The following is a 25,103-nucleotide window of genomic DNA, read 5'->3' as shown; positions in this document are numbered from 1 at the left end:
GCTGTTACTGTCACTCGTGGTAACACTACCACCGATACTGTTGGTCAGAACGCTGTGAGTTCATGCCGAAAGATGTCAGCGTGACCCTGCAGCTGTTACTGTCACTCGTGGTAACACTACCACCGATACTGTCGGTCAGAACGCTGTGGGTTCATGCTGAAAGATGTCAGCGTGACCCTGCAGCTGTTACTCTTGGTCAGAACGCTGCGGGATCATGCTGGAAGATGTCAGCGTGACCCTGCAGCTGTTACTGTCACTCGCGGTAACACTACCACTGATACTGTTGGTCAGAACGCTGTGGGTTCATGCTGAAAGATGTCAGCGTGACCCTGCAGCTGTTACTCTTGGTCAGAACGCTGCGGGATCATGCTGGAAGATGTCAGTGTGACCCTGCAGCTGTTACTGTCACTCGCGGTAACACTACCACTGATACTGTCGGTCAGAACGCTGCGGGATCATGCTGGAAGATGGCAGCGTGACCCTGCAGCTGTTACTGTCACTCATGGTAACACTACCACCGATACTCTTGGTCAGAACGCTGCGGGATCATGCTGGAAGATGGCAGCGTGACCCTGCAGCTGTTACTGTCACTCGTGGTAACACTACCACCAATACTGTCGGTCAGAACGCTGCGGGATCATGCTGGAAGATGGCAGCATGACCCTGCTGCTGTGACTGACCTGCAGGCGTGGGCCAATGAGACTACCGCTCATTAAAAAAAAAAAAAAAAAAAAATCTTCCGGGCACATGTCAGCTGTTCAACACAGCTGACATGTACTGGAAAAGATGTGGTCTCAGCGCCGGTGTCCACATCAAAGGGAGGGAGTCTGACGTGGGCGTACTATTATGTCGCAAAGGGGTTAAATATCAATTTTCAATCAGAACCTTAAGTTCGCAGCTGTAGATAAAGAGGAAACTTTTAGCACCATAAAGATATTAAGCATGTCTCCAAAGCGACAAAAAAAATGGCTTTGCCAGAAGACTAACGTTTTGTAATGGCACAGCCAGAGCCCAGACATGAATCTAATTGAATATACAGTGGGGCAAAAAAGTATTTAGTCAGTCAGCAATAGTGCAAGTTCCACCACTTAAAAAGATGAGAGGCGTCTGTAATTTACATCATAGGTAGACCTCAACTATGGGAAACAAACTGAGAAAAAAAATCCAGAAAATCACATTGTCTGTTTTTTTAACATTTTTTTTGCATATTATGGTGGAAAATAAGTATTTGGTCAGAAACAAACAATCAAGATTTCTGGCTCTCACAGACCTGTAACTTCTTCTTTAAGAGTCTCCTCTTTCCTCCACTCATTACCTGTAGTAATGGCACCTGTTTAAACTTGTTATCAGTATAAAAAGACACCTGTGCACACCCTCAAACAGTCTGACTCCAAACTCCACTATGGTGAAGACCAAAGAGCTGTCAAAGGACACCAGAAACAAAATTGTAGCCCTGCACCAGGCTGGGAAGACTGAATCTGCAATAGCCAACCAGCTTGGAGTGAAGAAATCAACAGTGGGAGCAATAATTAGAAAATGGAAGACATACAAGACCACTGATAATCTCCCTCGATCTGGGGCTCCACGCAAAATCCCACCCCGTGGGGTCAGAATGATCACAAGAACGGTGAGCAAAAATCCCAGAACCACGCGGTGGGACCTAGTGAATGAACTGCAGAGAGCTGGGACCAATGTAACAAGGCCTACCATAAGTAACACACTACGCCACCATGGACTCAGATCCTGCAGTGCCAGACGTGTCCCACTGCTTAAGCCAGTACATGTCCGGGCCCGTCTGAAGTTTGCTAGAGAGCATTTGGATGATCCAGAGGAGTTTTGGGAGAATGTCCTATGGTCTGATGAAACCAAACTGGAACTGTTTGGTAGAAACACAACTTGTCGTGTTTGGAGGAAAAAGAATAGTGAGTTGCATCCATCAAACACCATAGCTACTGTAAAGCATGGTGGTGGAAACATCATGCTTTGGGGCTGTTTCTCTGCAAAGGGGCCAGGACGACTGATCCGGGTACATGAAAGAATGAATGGGGCCATGTATCGTGAGATTTTGAGTGCAAACCTCCTTCCATCAGCAAGGGCATTGAAGATGAAACATGGCTGGGTCTTTCAACATGACAATGATCGAAAGCACACCGCCAGGGCAACGAAGGAGTGGCTTCGTAAGAAGCATTTCAAGGTCCTGGAGTGGCCTAGCCAGTCTCCAGATCTCAACCCTATAGAAAACCTTTGGAGGGAGTTGAAAGTCCGTGTTGCCAAGCGAAAAGCCAAAAACATCACTGCTCTAGAGGAGATCTGCATGGAGGAATGGGCCAACATACCAACAACAGTGTGTGGCAACCTTGTGAAGACTTACAGAAAACGTTTGACCTCTGTCATTGCCAACAAAGGATATATTACAAAGTATTGAGATGAAATTTTGTTTCTGACCAAATACTTATTTTCCACCATAATATGCAAATAAAATGTTAAAAAAACAGACAATGTGATTTTCTGGATTTTTTTTTTCTCAGTTTGTCTCCCATAGTTGAGGTCTACCTATGATGTAAATTACAGACGCCTCTCATCTTTTTAAGTGGTGGAACTTGCACTATTGCTGACTGACTAAATACTTTTTTGCCCCACTGTATGTGGATTGTTCTGCAGAACAGAATTTGACAGATTTGTATGCTGCTGCAAGGAAGAGTGCGCAAAGATTACCAATTTGAGAAATTTCTAGCCAGGAAGACTGAATGCTGCCATAAATTAAAAAAAAAAAGAGAAAAAAAAAGTATTTGTTTAAAGGTGTCCATATTTATGCCATCATATTGGTTTTTTTTGTTTTGTTTTTTTTTTTGACTGGAAAATGTTTATTTTTCAGTTTAATTGTTTGGACTAAAGATGTTACTACTTAGACCGCAGTCAAAGACCTGTCCTGCAGCCAAATAAGTTATAGGTGAAACATTTTTCATATTCTTCTTGGTATGATCTTTTTTTAAGTAATAAGAGCAGAATCTTTCATTCTAATAAAAAGGTATGTAGATTGTTTATCTATTGTTTATGCAGTGGTTCTGCATATATACTTTTCTCACCAGAGTAGTTAGTTGCAGTTAAATTGTCAAATATACTTGCCCTATTTGGCATAAAGTGATAAATCTGGTGTTGGAAAACAACAAAGCTAATACCCCGTGGACTACTAACACCCTGTGAACAGGCATATATTAAACTTTAACCTCCCTTCCAAAGCCACTTTAGCTTTAGCCAAAGTGCGTCAGCTTGAGATTTGTTGAAGCTTTGGATTACTGAAACAGACTTGTACACATTGGTTCTGCGTTAACCCTACTTCAACTTAATTGACAATAGATACTACTTGTTACTAGTGGGGAAAAAGTACAATAAATGTGATTGTTCCTTAAGGTAATGCAAATTTAAAAGTTCTAGTCTACAAATGGCCAACACTTGGGGCTATAGTAAAAACTAGGTCAAAATGTCTAGCTCTGTATCATGTTAGCGACACTCATTTTTCAGTGTTTTTTTTTTTGGGTGCGGATTTCATGTGTGCTCTCTATACATGTTTAATAAAGTTAGTTTGTCATGAAAAGTTTTTTTTTTTTCACATTCTCATTGCAGTCTATGGATGAAAAAAATGCTGGAAAAACAGACCTGCAGTTCTCAAATTCAGACTGGAGAGAAAAAAAAAATGTGTTCACTAGATTTTTGAAATCTTGTGTTTTCTGGTACTGCAAAAAGCAGCTTTTAATTTACATTAAAAAAGCTGTATGTGAGCATCATCTAATATCTTATTCACAAATAGCAGTACTCAGATCAGCATTGTGCGTCAGTATTTAGAAGCTTAAATCGGCAGAGATCCCTAAACAGGGAAAATAAAATGGAAATTATTTGTATTATTTTCTTCATTAAATTCTGCTGACCTGTGAATGAGGAATGATTTTAGGATTAAACCACATTAATAATAATCTTTATTTTTATATAGCGCTAACATATTCCGTAGCGCTTTACAGTTTGTACACATTATCATCACTGTCCCTGATGGGGCTCACAATCTAGAATCCCTATCAGTATGTCTTTGTAATGTGGGAGGAAACCGGAGTGCCCGGAGGAAACCCACACAAACACGGAGAGAACATACAAACTCTTTGCAGATGTTGTCCTGGGTGGGATTAGAACCCAGGACTCCAGCGCTGCAAGGCTGCTGTGCTAACCACTGCGCCACCGTGCTGCCCATTCAGACTATCTGTATTTTACCTCAGTATGTGTAAGGCTACTTTCACACTGGCGTTGGCCCGTCGCAGTGCTTCGGGCCGGCATACAGACGCATCCTGTGACAACGCAGCACAACGGGGCAGTAGATGCAGTATTACAACGCATCCGCTGCCCCATTGTGAGTTGCAGGGAGGAGGGGGCGGAGTTCCGGCCATGCATGCGTGGTCGGAAATGGCGGACACGACGCACAAAAAAACGTTACATGTAACTTTTTTTTGTTCTGACGGTCCGCCACAACACGACGCAACCGTCGCACGACGGTTGCGATGTGTGGCAATGCGTCGCTAATGTTAGTCTATGGGGAAAAACGCATCCTGCAAACAACTTTGCAGGATGCGTTTTTTCTCCAAAACGACGCATGTGTTTGCGTGTTTGCACTTATCCATTGTTTCCTATGGATGAAAACACCTTGCATATACGCTGACGAAAATGCTGAAAGAAGTCACACCTGCTGCAGTTTGAAAAAGCACAGCAGTTTTCTTTTGTAGGCTGCAGTGGTCATGTGCAGGCTACTTGCAAATCAGTGGCCTTGGTGCATGTGTGCTATCCTTCTGCCAGCAGAGGTCTGCTAATTTTCTGCCCAGGTCAGATGCTGAGATCTCAAGTAGCATATTAATGTGAACAGGGCTCGCATGTCCCAATGAAATTTCCAACAAAAAAACTAAAAAAAAATCACTTCTTTGGTACCATGAGGTCTATATGACGCCAGGCTCAAAATCGTCATATTTCATTAAAATGAACATGTTGACTCTTGAGAATAATCAAGTTTTAATCTGTCATTTCAAAACACAGTTATGAAATGAAATGTAACTTTGAAGTGATTTGTCATCATCAAACACAAACTGAAATTTATACCAAAATGCTTTACTAATATTTAAAAGTATTCAAATGCAATAAACAAAATGCACAATAACTGCAACTGTGTCGATTTTAGTAAAAACATAATGACAACGAATGATCTGGCAATAAATATAGCCCTTACATTCACTGCACGTCATAGTGCCATGTTCTTCACAAAAATGAACTTCTTTGCAGCAGGGTGGATTTGATTTAAATCTAACTGATTTAAATCACGATTTAAATCACTAGTCAGTAAAGCTTGATTTAAATCAGTGATTTATATCAAAGTTTCTACCTAAACTAGTTCTTGCTACTTTAACATGCAAGTAGAAGAAGATTTTTAGAATCACTTTTTATATTTTTTCTCCCCAGTTTAATGGGTTAATCATTCATATTTGGACACCACTGTTCTGTTGTACTTAGGAAGGAGAAAAATAATCCTGACCTTAATAACAATTTAAATAGATTTATTCAACTGAAACAATAACAACATTACAGCATAAGTTATTTGCTTAAACAAACATCCATGTTTGTTAACTAATTTGGCTAAACAATATATATATATATATATATATATATATATATATATATTTTATAAGAAACTTAGACTGTCAGCCCAGCCGACACATGAAAAACTTAAATACTACTGTCCCTGCTGTCCTCTGTAGCTCACTTGTCGTCATCTTCATCATCATCATCATCATCATCTTCTTCTTTGTTCCTATTCATAATCTGGAAAAGAAAAACAAGCTTTCCTGCTTTATTGGGTCCCAACCGATTTCTCAATTTAGAATGAATGAGTCCAAAGGAAGAGAATATTCTTTCAACGCCTGCAGAAGAAGCTACTGCTGTTAAAAGTGAAATCATTACTTGAACAGTCTCTAAATCCAAGCGCTTAAGTGACTTCCACCAGTTTACTGGTGTGACCTTCCGTAAAATATCTTCAGCAAACATATATTTCTTGAATGGTTCCCCCTTAGCTCTGAAGTTTATTATAGTTGGCATTAAAGATGGATGATTGCTGGATACCCATGTCATAGCTAACTCCTCTTCCTCGGCACTTAGGTTTTGACCCTGATATTGGATATTGACTATATTTGCCAAAAAATGAGCTGGAGTCAGTGCTTGTCCCATTCGTTTGTTTACTGCTTGTAATTTAATTCTGTCCATGTGTAGTTCTGTTTTTAAGTGTTCACTCAGTTCCTTCCAAATTTCAACAGCATCCGCAATAAAACAGCTATTTTTCTGTATTTTGTTTAAAGCTTGAGAAATGGGTTTCAGGAAGCTCAGCATATGTTCAACATTTCTCTTAAGCCCAATGTTGAGGATTTTGGCCGTGACAGTGCCATCTATTTTATCTCGATTTTCTTCACAAAGTGTCATCAGAATAGGCCAGTTTTTTATATACTGCTCAAAACAGTCCACCACAGAGTTCCATCTAACATCTTGTGGGAGCGTTAGCTTGGTTCCACCCTTCCTTTTCAGAGCTGCTGCAGCAAAATGATTATTACGGAAGTATTTAGCAATTTCAACAACATTAGCCTTTATTTCTGGAACACTTAAGTCTTTGGCTAAGAGGTGCAGCAAATGAGCACTGCAACCATATGTTATTAGCAGCTTTGTATTCCCTCCCTGCTCTTCTAAATCTCTTCTCATCTTGGATACGTTTGCAGCATTGTCAGTGACCAAACTGCGTACTAGACATTTGAATTTTTGTTCACATGTCGTTATAGCTTTTACTGCCACTTCCTATAAGTATTCTGCTGTGTGTGCATTTCCTGACGTATCAGTTGTTTGTGCAAGGAAGACTTTACCTTCTTCTGTTGTTATACAAGCACATACAATAGGATCATTGTGGACATTACTCCAACCATCAATACTTAGGTTAACAATTTTACCCTCCAGAGCTGTTGCACATTGCTCCATTTCTCTGTCATAGACTTGATCCAGCAGTTTCCCTGCAACATCAGCTCTGCTGGGTGGGCTGTATCCTGGTCTCAGTGACTGAACCATATTAATGAAATGTGGGTTCTCCGTCAGACGGAAAGAAGAGTTCGTTGCATAAATAAACTGGGCAATTTTTTCATCGATCAACTCTTTTTCTAATCTGCTAGTTCTTATCACAAACCTATCTATGGTGGTTCCAGGAGGTAAAGGTTTTTTCTTCCTTTTGGGTGATGGTGATATGTGGCTGTGGGTGTCTGATGATGATGCTGCTGCTAATGAAGCACTATCCTGGATGGATAACTCTGAAACTGTAGAACAGGATTATGGTGATCTTGGAGGTGGATAGTTTCCAGAATCCATGAATTCCCCTAAACAAAAAAAGTCAATGCTGTTATTTTATTGTTTATACAATTTCTGCTTATTGTACACAACACATCACTGCCCCTGCCCCAAAAGGAATATTTGTTTTTCTTCATAACTGTACCAAATGACAGTAACATGCAGTAATAATAAGAAATATAATTTTTCTCACACATGACAGTTCAGTCTTTAGAAATAGGATTCAATAAAAATGTTTACCAACCTGAAGATCCTGCCTGTTCAGAAGTGTTTCTTTGGTCATCTTCATCACCGCACTTCTCATGATGTTGCCTCATTCGCGCCACCAGGCCTTGCATCTTTGTTGCATCGTTTGCATTTTGCACGCATGCCTGCCTTACCGATAGGCGAAGGAGCTTCATTAAAATATTCCCAAACTGGGTCTCTTTTACGGCCTGCTGCCATTATAAGGAAAGAATGTAATAAACCTCAGATCGTACACACAAACAGATCCAGACTTGTCTGTCTGTGGCTATGCTGCAGTATTGTGCTCAAAGTTTCACTTTCATTTTCTTGTCTGCTTGCCCTTCCTCCTCCTCACACTTAGATTCACATTCTTCTTGTGTTGTGCAGATCTATTCCACTCCAAACAATCAGAAACATATTGTCTAACTTCTTGGACTTGGCACTGAAGGGGTTGATTCTGTATTCATAGGTTTGTAGAACAATAGGATTAAGGTCTTTTTCTCAACTCTGTTCATGTTGTAACATTTTTGCTGTGAAGAAGAGGCTGGGACCTCTGCGGAGTCAAATTCAGTTTTGAGAACTGCGTAAGTAAAGAGCATGGCATCTGGAAGAGCATGGCATTGTGAATGTTACACATATACAGCCTTTATTCTACTGAGTTAAACAACTCAGCTTTATCTCATGATGGAAGAACCTTTGGATGGTAAAATATTTTCCTCAAAAAGCAGTTTATTGAAAAAAATCCGATTTACCGTATATACTCGAGTATAAGCCGAGATTTTCAGCCCAAATTTTTGGGCTGAAAGTGCCCCTCTCGGCTTATACTCGAGTCAAGGTGGGCGGCAGGGTCGGCGGGTGAGGGGGAGAGGGCGCTGAGATATACTTACCTAGTCCCAGCGATCCTGGCGTTGTCCCTGCCGTCCCACGGTCTTCGGTGCTGCAGTTCTTCCCCTCTTCAGCGGTCACGTGGGACCGCTCATTAGAAAAATGAATTGGCGGCTCCACCTCCCATAGGGGTGGAGCCGCGTATTCATTTCTCTAATCAGCGGTGCCGGTGACCGCTGGTAGAGAAAGAGGCTGCGGCACCGAAGACCAGCTGTGACAGGCAGAGTGAGCGTCAGGATCGCTGGGACTAGGTAAGTATTTTATATTCACCTGTCCGCGTTCCAGCCGCCGGGCGTCGCTCCATCTTCCCGGCGTCGCTCCATCTTCCCGGCGTCTGCGCTCTGACTGTTCAGGTCAGAGGGCGCGATGACGCATATAGTGTGCGCGGCGCCCTCTGCCTGATCAGTCAGAGCAGAGACGCCGGGACCGGACGCCGGGAGCTGCAAGCAAGAAAGGTGAGTATGTGTTTTTTTTTTTTATTGCAGCAGCAGCGGCACAGATTTATGTGGAGCATCTATGGGACAAAATGAACGGTGCAGAGCATATATGGGGCACAGATATGGGACAATAATGAGCGGTGCTGAGCACAGTATGGGACACAGCTATGGGGCAGTATGAACGGTGTAGAGCAGAGGTCCCCAACTCCAGTCCTCAAGGCCCACCAACAGGTCATGTTTTCAGGATTTCCTTTGCATTGCACAGGTGATGCAATTATTACCTGGGCAAGACTAAGGAAATCCTGAAAACATGACATGTTGGTGGGCCTTGAGGACTGGAGTTGGGGACCTCTGGTGTAGAGCATTGTATATGGGGCACAGATATGGGGCAATAATGAACGGTGCAGAGCACAGTATGGGGCAGAGCTATGGGACAAAATGAACGGTGCAGAGCATATATGGGGCACAGATATGGGGCAATAATGAACGGTGCCGAGCACTATATGGGGCACAAATATGGGACAATAATGAACAATGCAGAGCATATATGGGGCACAGATATGGGGCAATAATGAACAGTGCAGAGCATATATGGGGCACAGATATGGGACAATAATGAACGGTGCAGAGCACAGTATGGGGCACAGCTATGGGACAAAATGAACGGTGCAGAGCATATATGGGGCACAGATATGGGACAATAATGAACGGTGCAGAGCATATATGGGGCACAGATCTGGGACAATAATGAACGGTGCAGAGCACTGTATGGGGCAGAGCTTTGTATATGGGGCACAGCTATGGGACAAAATGAACGGAGCAGAGCACTGTATGGGGCACAGCTATGGGGAAATATGAACGGTGCAGAGCACTATATCGCACAGCTATGGGGAAATAATGATCTATTTTTATTTTTGAAATTCACCGGTAAATGCTGCATTTCCACCCTAGGCTTATACTCGAGTCAATAAGTTTTCCCAGTTTTTTGTGGCAAAATTAGGGGGGGGGCGGCTTATACTCAGGTCGGCTTATACTCGAGTATATACGGTAAATAAAAAAAATCCGATTTTTTTTTTTTTTTTTTTTTTTTTTTTTTTTTAATAAAAAACATTGATTTTTATCCACCCTGCTTTGCAGTCATTACAAACAAATCTCGTCTTTTTGTCCTTCGATCTAGGACGAACATAGCACCATTTGCGCTGTCCTGTAAGGGTACGTTCACACAGGGTGTTTTTGCTGCTTTTTTTTTCTGCAGCAAAACCTGATCTTCTTGGCAGGAAAGAAGCTGTGTCAAAAACGCAGGTTTAGGTGCTTTTTTTTTTGTTGTTGTTGTTGTTGCATATTTGATGAGTTTTTTTATGCATTATTTTTTTTTTTCAACAGCAAAAATGCAGTAAATAATGGTACCTGCCATGGTACCCATTCAAGTAAATGGGTGAAAAACGCTGAAAAAACAGCAAAAACGCTGAAAGAAGTGACATGTTCTATGTCCAAAATACGCAGCAAAGCACAAAATACTGATCACACAAAAAACCAATGAGCGTGCATGAGAATTCTGAAATCTCGTAGGCTTTGCTGGTATTGTAAAAAGCTGAAACTTAGCATAAAAAAAGCAGCAAAAACGCCCTGTGTGAACTTACCCTAAGGCTGTGTGCACACGTTGCAGATTTGGGTGCACAAAATCTGCATCTCCTGGCAGAAAACGCAGCTGCATTTTTTATGCGTTTTTTGCAAGGTTTTTATTCATTTTTTGTGTGCGTTTTTATGCTTTTTTTTTGTGTGCGTTTTTTGTGTTTTTAATTAGTTTTTGTATGCGTTTTTGAAAGCTAAATAAACATGTATTATTGAGCAAAAAAAAAAGATTTGTGATGTCATTATTGTCCAACCTCTTTTACATTTGTCCAACCCACACTGCATTACACAGACAGACAGATACAGGTAGGTAGACAGACACAGACAGATCTCTAGCTAGACAGACAGATCTCTAGCTAGACAGACAGATCTCTAGCTAGACAGACAGATCTCTAGCTAGACAGACAGATCTCTAGCTAGACAGACAGATCTCTAGCTAGACAGACAGATCTATTCATATATCTGTCTATAGATATATCTATGGATAGTGTAGGGTATTTGTCCACGGGCCGGATTAGCTGCGGATTGGTTGCTGCGTACAACCGCAGTGTTCAACCCGCAGCGTCCAGATGTTACCGCATAGTGGAAGGGATATTAATAATATAGTAGTGAAAGAGTTAGAAAAAAAATTAACCCTTTAATCCCATATGACGTACTATCCCGTCAAGGTGACCTGGGACTTTATTCCCAGTGACGGGATAGTACATCATATGCGATCGGCCTACTCAGAGCAAGCGCTGGTAAGCCTGCAGCCCTGCATGTCAGATCGCTGATCTGACACAGTGCTGTGCAAAGTGTTGTGAATTCTGTTGTCGGTCTCCCTCCTGTGGTCATGAATGGTACTTCGGCTGGTTCTGTCCATGGACTTCCTCTGGTGGGTGTTTCTGAGTTTCACAGGTGACTAGGTTAATTCGTTAGCTGCTGCTCTATTTAACTCCACTTAGATCTTTGCTCTATGCCACCTGTCAATGTTCCAGTATTGGTCTAGTTCACTCCTGGATCTTTCTTGTGACCTGTCTTCCCATCAGAAGCTAAGTTCCAGCTTGTATTTCTTTGGTTTTCTATTTTTCTGTCCAGCTTGCTATTTAATTTGTAGTCTTGCTTGCTGGAAGCTCTGGGACGCAGAGGGAGCGCCTCCGCACCGTGAGTCGGTGCGGAGGATCTTTTTGCGCCCTCTGCGTGGTCTTTTTGTAGGTTTTTGTGCTGACCGCAAAGTAACCTTTCCTATCCTCGGTCTGTTCAGTAAGTCGGGCCTCACTTTGCTAAATCTATTTCATCTCTGTGTTTGTATTTTCATCTTTACTCACAGTCATTATATGTGGGGGGCTGCCTTTTCCTTTGGGGAATTTCTCTGAGGCAAGGTAGGCTTTATTTTTCTATCTTCAGGGCTAGCTAGTTTCTTAGGCTGTGCCGAGTTGCATAGGGAGCGTTAGGCGCAATCCACGGCTATTTCTAGTGTGTTTGATAGGTTTAGGGATTGCGGTCAGCAGAGTTCCCACGTCCCAGAGCTCGTCCTTATTATCAGTAACTATCAGGTCTTTCCGTGTGCTCTTAACCACCAGGTCCATTATTGTCCTGACCACCAGGTCATAACAGCAAAGTGTCAGATCAGCGATCTGTCACTATAACATGATGCCCCTCCCCTGGGCTATGTTATAAAGTAAAAAAAAAATACTTGGCAGCAATCTTCAGAAAGGGTCTCTCTGAAGCCCTTAAGGATGTGATGGTGGGGTTTCCCATGCCTGCTGGTCTGAATGAGTCTATGTCCTTGGCCATTCAGATCGATCGACGCTTGCGTGAGCTTAAAGCTGTGCACCATTTGGCGGTACTATCTGAGCATGGGCCTGAGCCTATGCAATGTGATAGGACTTTGACCAGAGCTGAACGGCAAGAACACAGACGTCGGAATGGGCTATGTTTTTACTGTGGTGATTCCACTCATGCTATCTCCGATTGTCCTAAGCGCACTAAGCGGTTTGCTAGGTCTGCCACCATTGGTACGGTACAGTCTAAATTTCTATTGTCTGTTACTCTGATTTGCTCTGTCATCCTATTCTGTTATGGCATTTGTGGATTCAGGCGCTGCCCTGAATTTGATGGACTTGGAGTATGCTAGGCGCTGTGGTTTTTTCTTGGAGCCCTTGCAGTATCCTATTCCATTGAGAGAAATTGATGCTACGCCTTTGGCCAAGAATAAGCCTCAGTATTGGACCCAATTGACCATGTGCATGGCTCCTGCACATCAGGAGGATATCCGCTTTCTGGTGTTGCATAATCTGCATGATGTGGTCGTTTTGGGGTTGCCATGGCTACAGGTTCATAATCCAGTATTGGACTGGAAATCTGTCTATGTCCAGCTGGGGTTGCCAGGGGGTACATGGTGATGTTCCATTTTTGTCTATTTCGTCTTCCACTCCTTCTGAAGTTCCAGAGTTTTTGTCGGATTATCGGGATGTATTTGATGAGCCCAAAACCAGTGCCCTACTTCCTCATGGGGATTGCGATTGTGCAATTAATTTGATTCCTGGTAGTAAGTTTCCTAAGGGCCGATTGTTCAATTTATCTGTGCCAGAACACGCCGCTATGCGGAGTTATATAAAGGAATCCTTGGAGAAAGGCCATATTCGCCCGTCGCCATCACCGTTAGGAGCAGGGTTCTTTTTTGTGGCCAAGAAGGATGGTTCTTTGAGACCTTGTATTGATTACCGCCTTCTTAATAAAATTACAGTCAAATTTCAGTATCCTTTGCCGCTGCTGTCTGATTTGTTTGCTCGGATTAAGGGGGCTAGTTGGTTCACCAAGATAGATCTTCGAGGGGCGTATAATCTTGTGCGTATTAAACAAGGCGATGAATGGAAAACTGCATTTAATACGCCCGAGGGCCATTTTGAGTACCTGGTTATGCCATTCGGGCTTTCCAGTGCTCCATCAGTATTTCAGTCCTTTATGCATGTCATCTTCCGAGAGTACCTGGATAAATTCCTGATTGTGTATTTGGATATTTTGGTCTTTTCGGATGATTGGGAGTCTCATGTGACGCAGGTCAGAATGGTGTTCCACGTCCTTCGTGAGAGTTCCTTGTTTATGAAGGGGTCAAAGTGTCTCTTTGGAGTTCAGAAGGTTTCATTTTTGGGGTTCATTTTTTCCCCTTCTACTATCGAGATGGACCCTGTTAAAGTCCAGGCCACTTACGATTGGACTCAGCCGACATCTGTGAAGACCCTGCAAAAGTTCCTGGGCTTTGCTAATTTTTATCGGCGCTTCATCGCTAATTTTTCTACTGTTGCTAAACCGTTGACTGATTTGACCAAGAAGGGTGCTGATGTGGTCAATTGGTCTTCTGCGGCTGTAGAGGCTTTTCAGGAGTTGAAGCGTCGTTTTTCTTCTGCCCCTGTGTTGTGCCAGCCAGATGTTTCGCTTCCGTTTCAGGTTGAGGTTGATGCTTCTGAGATTGGAGCAGGGGCTGTTTTGTCGCAAAGAAGTTCTGATGGCTCGGTGATGAAGCCATGTGCTTTCTTTTCTAGAAAGTTTTCGCCTGCTGAGCGTAACTATGATGTTGGTAATCGTGAATTGTTGGCCATGAAGTGGGCATTCGAGGAGTGGCGTCATTGGCTGGAAGGAGCCAAGCATCGCGTGGTGGTCTTGACAGATCACAAGAATTTGACTTATCTTGAGTCTGCCAAACGGTTGAATCCGAGACAGGCTCGATGGTCGTTATTTTTCTCCCCTTTTGATTTTGTGGTTTCGTACCTTCCGGGCTCTAAGAATGTGAAGGCTGATGCCCTGTCAAGGAGTTTTGTGCCTGACTCTCCGGGTGTTCCTGAGCCGGCGGGTATTCTCAAAGAGGGGGTAATTTTGTCTGCCATCTCCCCTGATTTGCGGCGGGTGCTGCAAAAATTTCAGGCTGATAGACCTGACCGTTGCCCAGCGGAGAAACTGTTTGTCCCTGATAGATGGACTAGTAGAGTTATCTCTGAGATTCATTGTTCAGTGTTGGCTGGGGGGCATCCTGGAATCTTTGGTACCAGAGATTTGGTGGCTAGATCCTTCTGGTGGCCGTCTTTGTTGCGGGATGTGCGTTCTTTTGTGCAGTCCTGTGGGACTTGTGCTCGGGCTAAGCCCTGCTGTTCTCGTGCCAGTGGGTTGCTTTTGCCCTTGCCGGTCCCGATGAGGCCCTGGACGCATATTTCTATGGATTTTATTTCAGATCTCCCCGTCTCTCAAAAGATGTCGGTCATTTGGGTGGTTTGTGATCGCTTTTCTAAGATGGTCCATTTGGTACCTTTGTCTAAATTGCCTTCCTCCTCTGATTTGGTGCCATTATTTTTCCAGCATGTGGTTCGTTTACATGGTATCCCGGAGAACATCGTTTGACAGAGGTTCCCAGTTTGTTTCAAGGTTTTGGCGATCCTTTTGTGCTAGGATGGGCATTGATTTGTCTTTTTCCTCGGCTTTCCATCCTCAGACAAATGGCCAAACCGAACGAACTAATCAAACTTTGGAAACATATCTGAGATGCTTTGTTTCTGCTGATCAGGATGATTGGGTGTCCTTTTTGCCGTTGGCTGAGTTCGCCCTTAATAATCGGGCCAGCTCGGCTACTTTGGTTTCGCCGTTTTTCTGCAATTTTGGTTTCCATCCTTGTTTCTCTTCAGGGCAGGTTGAGTCTTCAGACTGTCCTGGTGTAGATACTGTGGTGGATAGGTTGCAGCAGATTTGGACTCATGTGGTGGACAATTTGACATTGTCCCAGGAGAAGGCTCAACGTTTCGCTAACCGCCGGCGCTGTGTGGGTCCCCGACTTCGTGTTGGGGATTTGGTTTGGTTGTCGTCTCGTTATGTTCCTATGAAGGTTTCCTCTCCTAAGTTTAAGCCTCGTTTCATTGGTCCGTATAAGATTTCTGAGGTTATCAATCCTGTGTCATTTCGTTTGGCCCTTCCTGCTTCTTTTGCCATCCATAATGTGCTCCATAGGTAGTTATTGCGGAGATACGTGGCGCCTGTGGTTCCATCCGTTGATCCTCCTGCCCCTGTGTTAGTTGAGGGGGAGTTGGAGTATGTGGTGGAGAAGATTTTGGATTCTCGTGTTTCGAGACGGAAACTCCAGTACCTGGTCAAGTGGAAGGGTTATCGTCAGGAAGATAATTCCTGGGTTTTTGCCTCTGATGTTCATGCTGCCGATCTGGTTCGTGCCTTTCATTTGGCTCATCCTGGTCGGCCTAGGGGCTCTGTTGAGGGTTCGGTGACCCCTCCTCAAGGGGGGGGGGTACTGTTGTGAATTCTGTTGTCGGGCTCCCTCCTGTGGTCATGAATGGTACTTCGGCTGGTTCTGTCCATGGACTTCCTCTGGTGGGTGTTTCTGAGTTTCACAGGTGACTAGGTTAATTCGTTAGCTGCTGCTCTATTTAACTCCACTTAGATCTTTGCTCTATGCCACCTGTCAATGTTCCAGTATTGGTCTAGTTCACTCCTGGATCTTTCTTGTGACCTGTCTTCCCATCAGAAGCTAAGTTCCAGCTTGTATTTCTTTGGTTTTCTATTTTTCTGTCCAGCTTGCTATTTAATTTGTTGTCTTGCTTGCTGGAAGCTCTGGGACGCAGAGGGAGCGCCTCCGCATCGTGAGTCGGTGCGGAGGGTCTTTTTGCGCCCTCTGCGTGGTCTTTTTGTAGGTTTTTGTGCTGACCGCAAAGTAACCTTTCCTATCCTCGGTCTGTTCAGTAAGTCGGGCCTCACTTTGCTAAATCTATTTCATCTCTGTGTTTGTATTTTCATCTTTACTCACAGTCATTATATGTGGGGGGGCTGCCTTTTCCTTTGGGGAATTTCTCTGAGGCAAGGTAGGCTTTATTTTTCTATCTTCAGGGCTAGCTAGTTTCTTAGGCTGTGCCGAGTTGCATAGGGAGCGTTAGGCGCAATCCACGGCTATTCCTAGCGTGTTTGATAGGTTTAGGGATTGCGGTCAGCAGAGTTCCCACGTCCCAGAGCTCGTCCTTATTATCAGTAACTATCAGGTCTTTCCGTGTGCTCTTAACCACCAGGTCCATTATTGTCCTGACCACCAGGTCATAACAGCAAAGTGTCAGATCAGCGATCTGTCACTATAACATGATGCCCCTCCCCTGGGCTATGTTATAAAGTTAAAAAAAAATCCTAAATAAAGAAAAAAAAATATATTCCCATTAATACATTTCTTTATCTAAATAATAAAAAAACTAAAGTACACATATTTAGTGTCGCCGCGTCCGTAACGACCCCACCTATAAAACTGTCCCACTAGTTAACCGCTTCAGTGAACGCGGTAAAAAACAAAAGGCAAAAAACAATGCTTTATCATACTGCCGAACAAAAAATGGAATAACGTGATCCTAAAGACGGATATAAATAACCATGGTACCACTGAAAACGTCATCTTTTCTCGCAAAAAAAGAGCCGCCATACAGCATCATCAGCGAAAAAATAAAAAAGTTATAGTCCTCAGAATAAAGCGATGCAAAAATAATTATTTTTTCTATAAAATAGTTTTTATCGTATAAAAGCGCCAAAACATAAAAAAATTATATAAATCAGGTATCGCTGTAATCGTACTGACCCGAAGAATAAAACTGCTTTATCAATTTTACCAAACGTGGAACGGTATAAACGCCTCCCCCAAAAGAAATTCATGAATAGCTGGTTTTTGGTCATTCTGCCTCACAAAAATCGGGGAAAAAAACAAGCAAAAAATGTCACGTGCCTGAAAATGTTACCAAATAAAACGTCAACTCGTCCCGCAAAAAAACAAGACCTCACATGACTCTGTGGACCAAAATATGGACAAATTATAGCTCTCAAAATGTGGAGACGCAAAAAATATTTTTTTCCAATAAAAAGCGTCTTTTAGTCTGTGACGGCTGTCAATCATAAAAATCTGCTAAAAAACCCTCTATAAATAGTAAATCAAACCCCCATTCATCACCCCCTTAGTTAGAGAATAATAATAAAATTAAAAAAATGTATTTATTTCCATTTTCCCATTAGGGCTGGGGTAGGGTTAGGTTTGGGGCTAGGGTTGGGGATAGGGTTGGGGCTAGGGTTGGGGTTTCAGTTAGAATTGGGGGGTTTGCACTGTTTAGGCACATCAGGGGCTCTCCAAACGCGACATGGCGTCCCATCTCAATTCCAGCCAATTCTGCGTTGAAAAAGCAAAACAGTGCTCCTTCCCTTCCGAGCTCTCCTGTGCACCCAAACAGAGGTTTATCCTAACATATGGGGTATCAGCGTACTCAGAACAAATTGGACAACAACTTTTGGGGTCTAATTTCTCTGGTTACCCTTGGAAAAATAAAAATTTGGGGGGCAAAAAAAAAAACATTTTTGTGGGAAAAAAATTATTTTTTATTTTAACGGCTCTGCATTAAAAACTGTAGTGAAACACTTGGGGGTTCAAAGTTGTCACAACACATCTAGATAAGTTCCTTGGGGGATCTAGTTTCCAATATGGGGTCACTTGTGGGGGGTTTCTACTGTTTAGGTACATTAAGGGCTCTGCAAACGCAATGTGACGCCTGCAGACTATTCCATCTGTCTGCATTCCAAATGGCGCTCCTTCCCTTCCGAGCTCTGCCATGTGCCCAAACGGTGGTTTCCCCCCCACATATGGAGTATCAGCGTACAATGGACAAATTGTACAACTTTTGGGGTTCAATTTCTCCTGTTAGGCTGTGTGCACACGTTGATGATTTTTCACGTTTTTTTTTTGCATTTTGTTCGCCATAAAAACGCTATAAAACCGCAACAAAAGAGCATACATTATGCATCCCATCATTTAGAATGAATTCTGCAATATTTGTGCACATGATGTGTTTTTTTTTCTGCGAAAAAAACGCAGCATGTTAATTAATCTTGCGGATTTTTTTTCGGATTTCCCACTACATAGTGCATTGGGAAATGTCCGGAAAAATCCGCAAAAAAAGCACCAAAATCACTCAAAACGCATGCAGATTTCTTGCAGAAAATTTCAGGTTTTTCTCAGGAAATTTCTGCATGAAATCCTGAACGTGTGCACATAGCCTTACCGTTGGGAAAATACAAAACTGGGGGCTAAAAAATAATTTTTGTGGGAAAAAAAATAATTTTTATTTTCATGGCTCTGCCTTATAAACTGTAGTGAAACACTTGGGGGTTCAAAGCTCTCACTACACATCTAGATAAATTCCTTAGGGGGTCTACTTTCCAAAATTGTCACTTTTGGGGGTTTCAATGTTTTGGCACATCAGTGGCTCTCCAAACGCAACATGGCGACCCATCTCAATTCCAGTCAATTTTGCATTTAAAAGTCAAACGGCGCTCCTTCCCTTCTGAGCTCTGCCATGCACCCAAACATTGGTTTACCCCCACATATGGGGTATCAGCGTACTCAGGACAGATTGTACAACGACTTTTGGGGTCCAATTTCTTCTCTTAACCTTGGGAAAATAAAAAATTGGGGGCGAAAAGATCATTTTTGTGAAAAAATGATTTTTTTTTTACGGCTCTGCATTATAAACTCCTGTGAAGCACATGGTGGGTTAAAGTGCTCACCACACCTCTAGATAAGTTCCTTAGGGGGTCTACTTTCCAAAATGGTGTCACTTATGGGGGGTTTCAATGTTTATGCACATCAGTGGCTCTCCAAACGCAACATGGCGTCCCATCTCAATTCCTGTCAATTTTGCATTGAAAAGTCAAACGACGCTCCTTTCCTTCCGAGCTCTCCCATGCGCCAAACAGTGGTTTACCCCCACATATGGGGTATCAGCGTACTCAGGACAAATTGCACAACCACTTTTGGGATCCATTTTCTCCTATTACCCTTGGTAAAATAAAACAAATTGGAGCTGAAGTAAATTTTGTGTGAAAAAAAAGTTAAATGTTCATTTTTATTTAAACATTCCAAAAATTCCTGTAAAACACCTGAAGGGTTAATAAACTTCTTGAATGTGGTTTGAGCACCTTGAGGGGTGCAGTTTTTAGATTGGTGTCACACTTGGGTATTTTCTATCATTTAGACCCCTCAAAATGACTTCAAATGAGATGTTGGCCCTAAAAAAAAAAAATGGTGGTGTATAAATGAGAAATTGTTGGTCATCTTTTAACCCTTATAACTCCCTAACAAAAAAAATTTTGGTTCCCAAATTGTGCGGATGTAAAGTAGACATGTGGGAAATTTTAGACTAGTTTCACATTTGCGTTAGAATCCGCAGCTTTTAATCCGCACCCTCAAGTGCTGGAAAAAACGCGTACAAACGCAGCGGTTTTTAGACGCATGCGTTTTAAAAAACGCCGCGTTTATATGCGTTTATTTCTGCGTTTGCATTTTTGGTGCGCATGGTGACAAATTTTACAGGAGAAAAATCTAGATAACCAGACACCACCAATGTGACTACAGAGGGCGTGTATTTTGGGATCTCTATATATAGATCCTTGAACTGCTGAAATCTTCAGATTTTGCTCCTGTATGCTGTCATAATGGATCTTCGCATGGAGAGCTTTTTTTTCAACCTGGATTTAAGCATCAAGCTGTTTCTTGCCTGTGCAGAAATCGCGAAAGATGGAGATAGACATCGTAGGCGTTTTTGGAGACACCCCATTATCGAACTACGTGAGAGACGTGGAGCCTATCACATGCTGTATGGCAAGCTTAATGCCAACCCGGAGAAGTTCCATGAATATACAAGGATGTCGCAAGACTCGTTCTGGGATTTGCTTGCTCGTGTCCAAGGAGCCATACGGAGACAGGACACCCAGCTCCGTAGAGCGATGCCACCCGAGGAACGTCTGCTGGTTACATTAAGGTACTTTCCAAATCTAAACCAATGACAGTCCAAATTTTGGGTTTTCTGACATGTATTTTTTGTGTATTATCCTTTCTGTTTTTAGCGTAACCTCACCATAAATAGAATAGATTGTAATATTTTTTTTGATTATTTTCTTCCAGATTTCTGTCAACTGGAGAGAGTTTATCATCCCTCCACTTCCATTACCGGCTTGGAATATCCACCCTGTCCGAAATAGTTGCGGACACCTGCCGGACTTTGTGGAATGTACTCCGGGATGAATTTATACCCCTACCCACCTTGGACAAGTGGCTTGAAATTGCGGAAAAATTCTGGAGTATATGTGATTTCCCAAACTGTTTGGGAGCGGTTGATGGAAAGCACATTCGCATTATCAAACCAGCCAGAACAGGATCGGAGTACTTCAATTACAAAAAATATTTTTCTGTTGTGCTCATGGCAATTGCTGATGCGGACTGTCGCTTCATCGCCGTAAACATTGGAGCTTTTGGCCGTGGCAACGATTCACAGACTTTTAAGAACTCTGATATGGGCCTCCGTGTGTATGGCAAAAATTTTAATTTTCCACCCCACAACCGCTCCCCAACACTCAAGGTCCACCGATGCCATTTGTTATGGTTGGGGATGAGGCCTTTCAGATGTGTGAAAAACTACTGAAGCCATATTCCAGTCGGGACTTGAACCACACTAGAAGGATCTTTAACTACAGACTGACCAGGGGCCGAAGAACAGTAGAGTGCACCTTTGGCATTCTAGTTTCAAAATGGCGCATCCTTGCATCAGCCATTAATCTAAAAATGGAGACAGTCGACGAGTTGGTCAAAGCCTGTTTGGTTTTGCACAATTATATAATGGCTAAGGAGCGACCCAACATTGAACTCGATGAACCTTTTGCACACCCACTGCCCGGTTACCATCATCACCCGCTGCGGTCAACTGTTGAAGTTGGTCACATGTGGGACCAATTTGCCGCCTTTTTTGATTCTGATATTGGACGTGTGTCATGGCAGGACAATGTTGTGTAAATGTCCTGTTGTAATTTTATCTGTACCAGTAATTTTCTTAAATGTTAATAATATTTCTCATTAATAAACTTTATTTTTGGTTGTGTTGACCGTGTCTCCGATGTATTTCCTTTACAAACCAAGGCTGTCCTCAAACGAGCAGTATTTGGTCTGTATTTAATAGCAGTATTTGTAATCCAAAACCAGGAGTGGGTGATAAAGGCAGAGGTGCTAGTTATTATGTTAATATCATAATTTACCTCTAATTGTTCCACTCCTTGTTTTGGCTTACAAATACTGATATAACACACTGACCACATACTGCTAGTGTGACGGCAGCCATGTTGCTTTAAGCTTGGTGACGTCATTGTGTCCTGATTCTGTTCTGCAGTTTCCATTGGACACAGACTGAAGAGACAATGACTGTCACATTAAAGAGATCTATACTCATCAAGTCGGGTGTCAGAAATAATGAATTCATGATGCACATATAACAGCCTCATGAATTCACTATTTCTGACACCTGTGCAGGTGAGCATAGATATGCCGTGTGTGACCACCATCGTCCCTTCACTTTGTGTGGAATAGATTACGTACACAGAAGAGAAAATGGAGGTCATCATACAAGGCAGTTCTCTACTCACCAGGTCAGGTGTCCTAACTAATGAGTTTTTTTGACACCTGATCTGTTGAGTTTAGTTCTGCATTGTATTTCCACCATTTTCTCTTCAGACTGCAACACTAGTCACAGACTAAGCAGAATGAAGAGATTATGGAGATAATACATGAATTAATTTTTTGGCCCACCTCATATCTCTATACTAAAGACATACAAAGCTGTAGTCTTTTATTTGCTAACTACTGGAGATATGATGTGGCCAAAAAATAAAGTGGGTGGCGAAGTTTATTGGCGCACGGTGTGTGTTGGCGGCAGAGAAAGACACAAGAAACCAAACATAATTGGGGCAAAAAAAATTGTATTTATTTTTTAACAACAAAAATATTTCTTTAACTGCGCCGGCTTGGGGTAGAGTGATGTAAACGGGGGGTGTGAAGCCCTGAGGCCTGGCTAACCGTGGACGACACAGAGGTGGCAGGAGAAGGGGCAATGAAACTAGTGGGGTCTGGTAGTTCGGGGATGGGGCTTGACACGAGAGGCTTGAGATGCACTGGAAGGATGAGACAAACCTGACATTACAGACACACTGGGAGGTGAAGGCTGTTTTTTTTTTTCTTTTTTGGTATTGCCAGCAGGGCTGTGGAGTTGGTAAGCCACAGTTGCGACTCTGACTCCTAGATTTTATCAGGTTCCGACTCCGGCTCCAACTACCTGCTCTTGCTCAGACTCCGGCTCCGACTCCTTCATAAATGGCCAATTCGTAACAATAAATTTACTGTTGTCAAATATTAACATCGTGCTTATTCAGTTTCTCACTATCATATAAGTAATCAGACCACTTAGGCCTCCTTCACACTTCAGTTGTTTGGCGTCAGTCACTACCGACATAGTGACGGATTGACGGATCCGTCACAATTGTTGAGAAAACTGTTCTAACGGATCTGTTTTTTTGACGGATCCGTTACTTGGGGGTTGTCTGGGAAAAGTATCTACTTTTCGGAGCATGCGCAATTGAAAAAACGGATTGGGGCGACGGATCCGCCGAAAAAACTGTTGCGGCGGATCCGTCGCCCATAGGCGGCCATTCTATGGAATGGCGGACGCGATGGATCCGTCGCGATCCGCCATTTCGGCGTTGACAAAAAAAGTTTCAATGTCCGTCTATTTTCAGAAAACGTCCACCAAATTTCGACGGATGCGTCGCATGGCGGATGGAACGGACGACCATCCGTCACAATCCGTCGCTAATGCAAGTCTATGGGAAAATGACCGATCTGTCAAAAAAAATTGACAGATCCGTTATTTGAGGAAAATGGCGGTTTTAGACTGACGCCAAACAACTGAAGTGTGAAAGAGGCCTTAGAGCAAAAACTATATTTATTAGAATACAATTAGAATATAGCAAATAACTTTTATAAACTCTTGTAAGTTAATATGCAATAAACACTGTTATGCAGTTAATAAGAAGAAATCTATAAATTTGTCCTCAGAAAAAGTATTGCCTCTGTCAGATCCTCCTTCATGGATGCCCTCAAATCTGATCTAATTATTTTGAGAGCAGAGAACAACCTCTCTACACTAAGGCTACGTTCACATTAGCGTTTTGCGTGTTTGCGTTGGGCGACGCATGCGTCATGCGCCCCTATATTTAACATGGGGGACGCATGGACATGCGTTGTGCTGCGTTGTGCGACGCATGCGTTTTTTTTGCCGCAAGCGTCGGGCGCAGAAAGCGCAACAAGTTGCATTTTTCTTGCGTCCAAATTTCGGCAAAAAAGGACGCATGCGTCGCAAAACGCAGCGTTTTTGCGTGCGTTTTGGTGCGTTTTTATTTGCGTTGTGCGTTGCGTCAAAGACGCAGCGGCGCACAACGCAAATGTGAACGTAGCCTAACTTGGGTTGGTGGCAAAGCAGTAACCACTCGGGCAACATCTCTGACAATGTCAGGATACAGAGCAATTGCTTGTTGCACTGTTATTTTTGATGAACGGTCAAATTTCTCAATTTCTTTTAGTGCACTTGAAAAATTCTGCTGACATGTTCTGGCTGTGTTCTTTGATGGGGATGACTCTTCTATGCGGGAACGCTTTGCACGGTCCTTGTGATCCAAATATTTTTCAAAATTAAATTCTTCATCAGTTGATGAGGGTGAAGATGTAGCAGGACGACCAAATTCTTCTTGTTCCTCCTGACTGTTCTGCAACCCTTTCATCCTTACTGATATTTCAAACTTTTCCTTTAGTTAGCTGTTGATCATCTAGAAGAATCCGATGCATTGGGTCTACATACAGACGCCGCTGACAGTAGCAAGGCGCGGGAGCGCCGCTTACATCCACCACGTTGCAGGCTATCACACACTGATTGGGCCATCAACTGTATCGGACATACGACCAGCAACACAGCTATAGCCTTATCTTGGCACTGAGGGATTTCTACCCTATCCGCCTCAACTCACTTCTTATTGTGGAAAAGCGATTCAATGAATAAGGCTCTGGGTGAGCCGAAACATCTGTTGTATATATTGCTTCCAGCACTATATTTCTGTTTCGCTCCCTTATTTGAATTTATTTAACAATAAATGTTTAAGCAAAGCAATCCACACGTTGTCATCAGAGTGTGCGGTGTAAACATATCTACTAGTACCTAGGATCATTTGATCCATTACACCAGCACCTCACAACTCTGACCGAGTGCGCGCCATCTATATACTTGGGTCTACATAAACAGCTGCCAAAAGAATGTTATTTTGTAATAGTGGCTCCTCTCCTTTCATTGATGTAGCAATGCCACTTGCAATTAACCCTCCTCTTTGGGACAGGCGAAACATCAGGTTCTTCCACTCCTTTAAGAAAATACCTGGAGTTACATCCTCTGCTTGTAATTTTTAGTCACTGTAAATGGGTGCTCTAGCAATTTTTCCAGCTCAGTCACCTGATTCCACTGACTTTCATTTAGCGTCAGTTGAGGGTTAGCCATATCTACAAGAAAGGTATTCAGTTCAACCAAGCGCTGAATCATTAAGTACTGTAAGTACTGCCCCATCGTGTGGCTTGATTAATAATTTCCCCTTTTCCAGTACGTC

General features: G+C 42.8%; 2 protein-coding genes across 16 annotated transcripts in view; both read left to right on the top strand.

Annotated features, from left to right (window-relative positions):
* The window catches only part of PUM1 (pumilio RNA binding family member 1), a 247,670-nt gene that overhangs the window by 62,666 nt on the left and 159,901 nt on the right, over window positions 1–25,103 (top strand). The gene's annotated exons all lie outside the window — the stretch shown is intronic.
* On the top strand, window positions 18,902–21,553 carry LOC138672068 (uncharacterized). The gene is made up of 2 exons (XM_069760133.1): window positions 18,902–20,395; window positions 20,539–21,553. Exons 1-2 carry the CDS (start codon window positions 20,070–20,072, stop codon window positions 21,053–21,055), a joined length of 843 nt encoding a protein of 280 aa, XP_069616234.1. The 5' UTR covers window positions 18,902–20,069; the 3' UTR covers window positions 21,056–21,553.

The sequence above is a fragment of the Ranitomeya imitator genome, chromosome 3 (assembly GCF_032444005.1).
Source record: "Ranitomeya imitator isolate aRanImi1 chromosome 3, aRanImi1.pri, whole genome shotgun sequence".
In the NCBI taxonomy this organism is placed as follows: Eukaryota; Metazoa; Chordata; class Amphibia; order Anura; family Dendrobatidae; genus Ranitomeya; species Ranitomeya imitator.
The sequence above is the reverse complement of the archived record's forward strand: the minus strand, read 5'-3'. Positions and strand labels throughout refer to the sequence as shown.

Excerpts from the sequence above, each read along its gene's own strand:
- LOC138672068 (XM_069760133.1), top strand. The coding sequence starts at position 20,070 with ATGGATCTTCGCATGGAGAGCTTTTTTTTCAACCTGGATTTAAGCATC. Across the intron at positions 20,396-20,538 it reads CGTCTGCTGGTTACATTAAG|ATTTCTGTCAACTGGAGAGA; the intron begins GTACTTTCCAAA and ends ATTTTCTTCCAG.